The following is a 660-nucleotide window of genomic DNA, read 5'->3' on the forward strand; positions in this document are numbered from 1 at the left end:
TCTTAAAACTTTCCACTATCACAAATAATTTCATGTGCTTGTTAGATTGAAGAATTTCGCTTTATATGAAATAAACTTATCATACACAGATCATAGAAATGAATGTCTTCCATATCGAGATGTTGATGATGTCAGATACTCTGGATAAAATGAATAAATTATTAAAACCAAAACACCGCTTGAGCGCGAAGATTCTGTACGTGCAAAATGAAAATCCAACGCTTCTGGTAATGGAAGATCTCGCATCTCTCGATTTTCGAATGGCTGATCGCTTGTCTGGTCTTGACTTAGATCATTCCATATTGGCCTTTCGCGGTCTTGCCAGGTTTCACGCAGCTTCCGTAGCCCTATGCGAAAAGGTAAATCACCACATGTAATTCATAATCAATCGCAATATCTCGTTGCATTATTAAGAATTTAGATCAATGAATACAAGGATTATTCTCCTTTAGAATATCTTTTCGACATTATCTGAATTATGTCGTAACTTTCTCTAAAAAACGATCAATTCTAAATTTGTCAGAAAATTTTATGTATATGATATTACAATTATTGTGTAAATTTTTTGTATATCTAGATCTACACATATGGCATTGAAATTTTTTAGTCCGCACTTCAAACATAATTACTTATCTTCTTTATATATATTTTATATAAATA

At 31.7% G+C, this 660-nt stretch overlaps 1 protein-coding gene across 1 annotated transcript in view; it reads left to right on the forward strand.

Moving 5' to 3' along the window:
- LOC108692838 overlaps positions 1–660 on the forward strand; it is a 16,196-nt gene that overhangs the window by 2,048 nt on the left and 13,488 nt on the right. Inside the window, exon 3 of the mRNA XM_018201343.1 lies at positions 90–359. Within this exon, the coding sequence (XP_018056832.1) occupies positions 90–359 (270 nt within the window). The remainder of the gene's footprint in view (positions 1–89; positions 360–660) is intronic.

This window comes from Atta colombica, unplaced genomic scaffold, assembly GCF_001594045.1.
Source record: "Atta colombica isolate Treedump-2 unplaced genomic scaffold, Acol1.0 scaffold83, whole genome shotgun sequence".
NCBI classification, from domain to species: domain Eukaryota; kingdom Metazoa; phylum Arthropoda; class Insecta; order Hymenoptera; family Formicidae; genus Atta; species Atta colombica.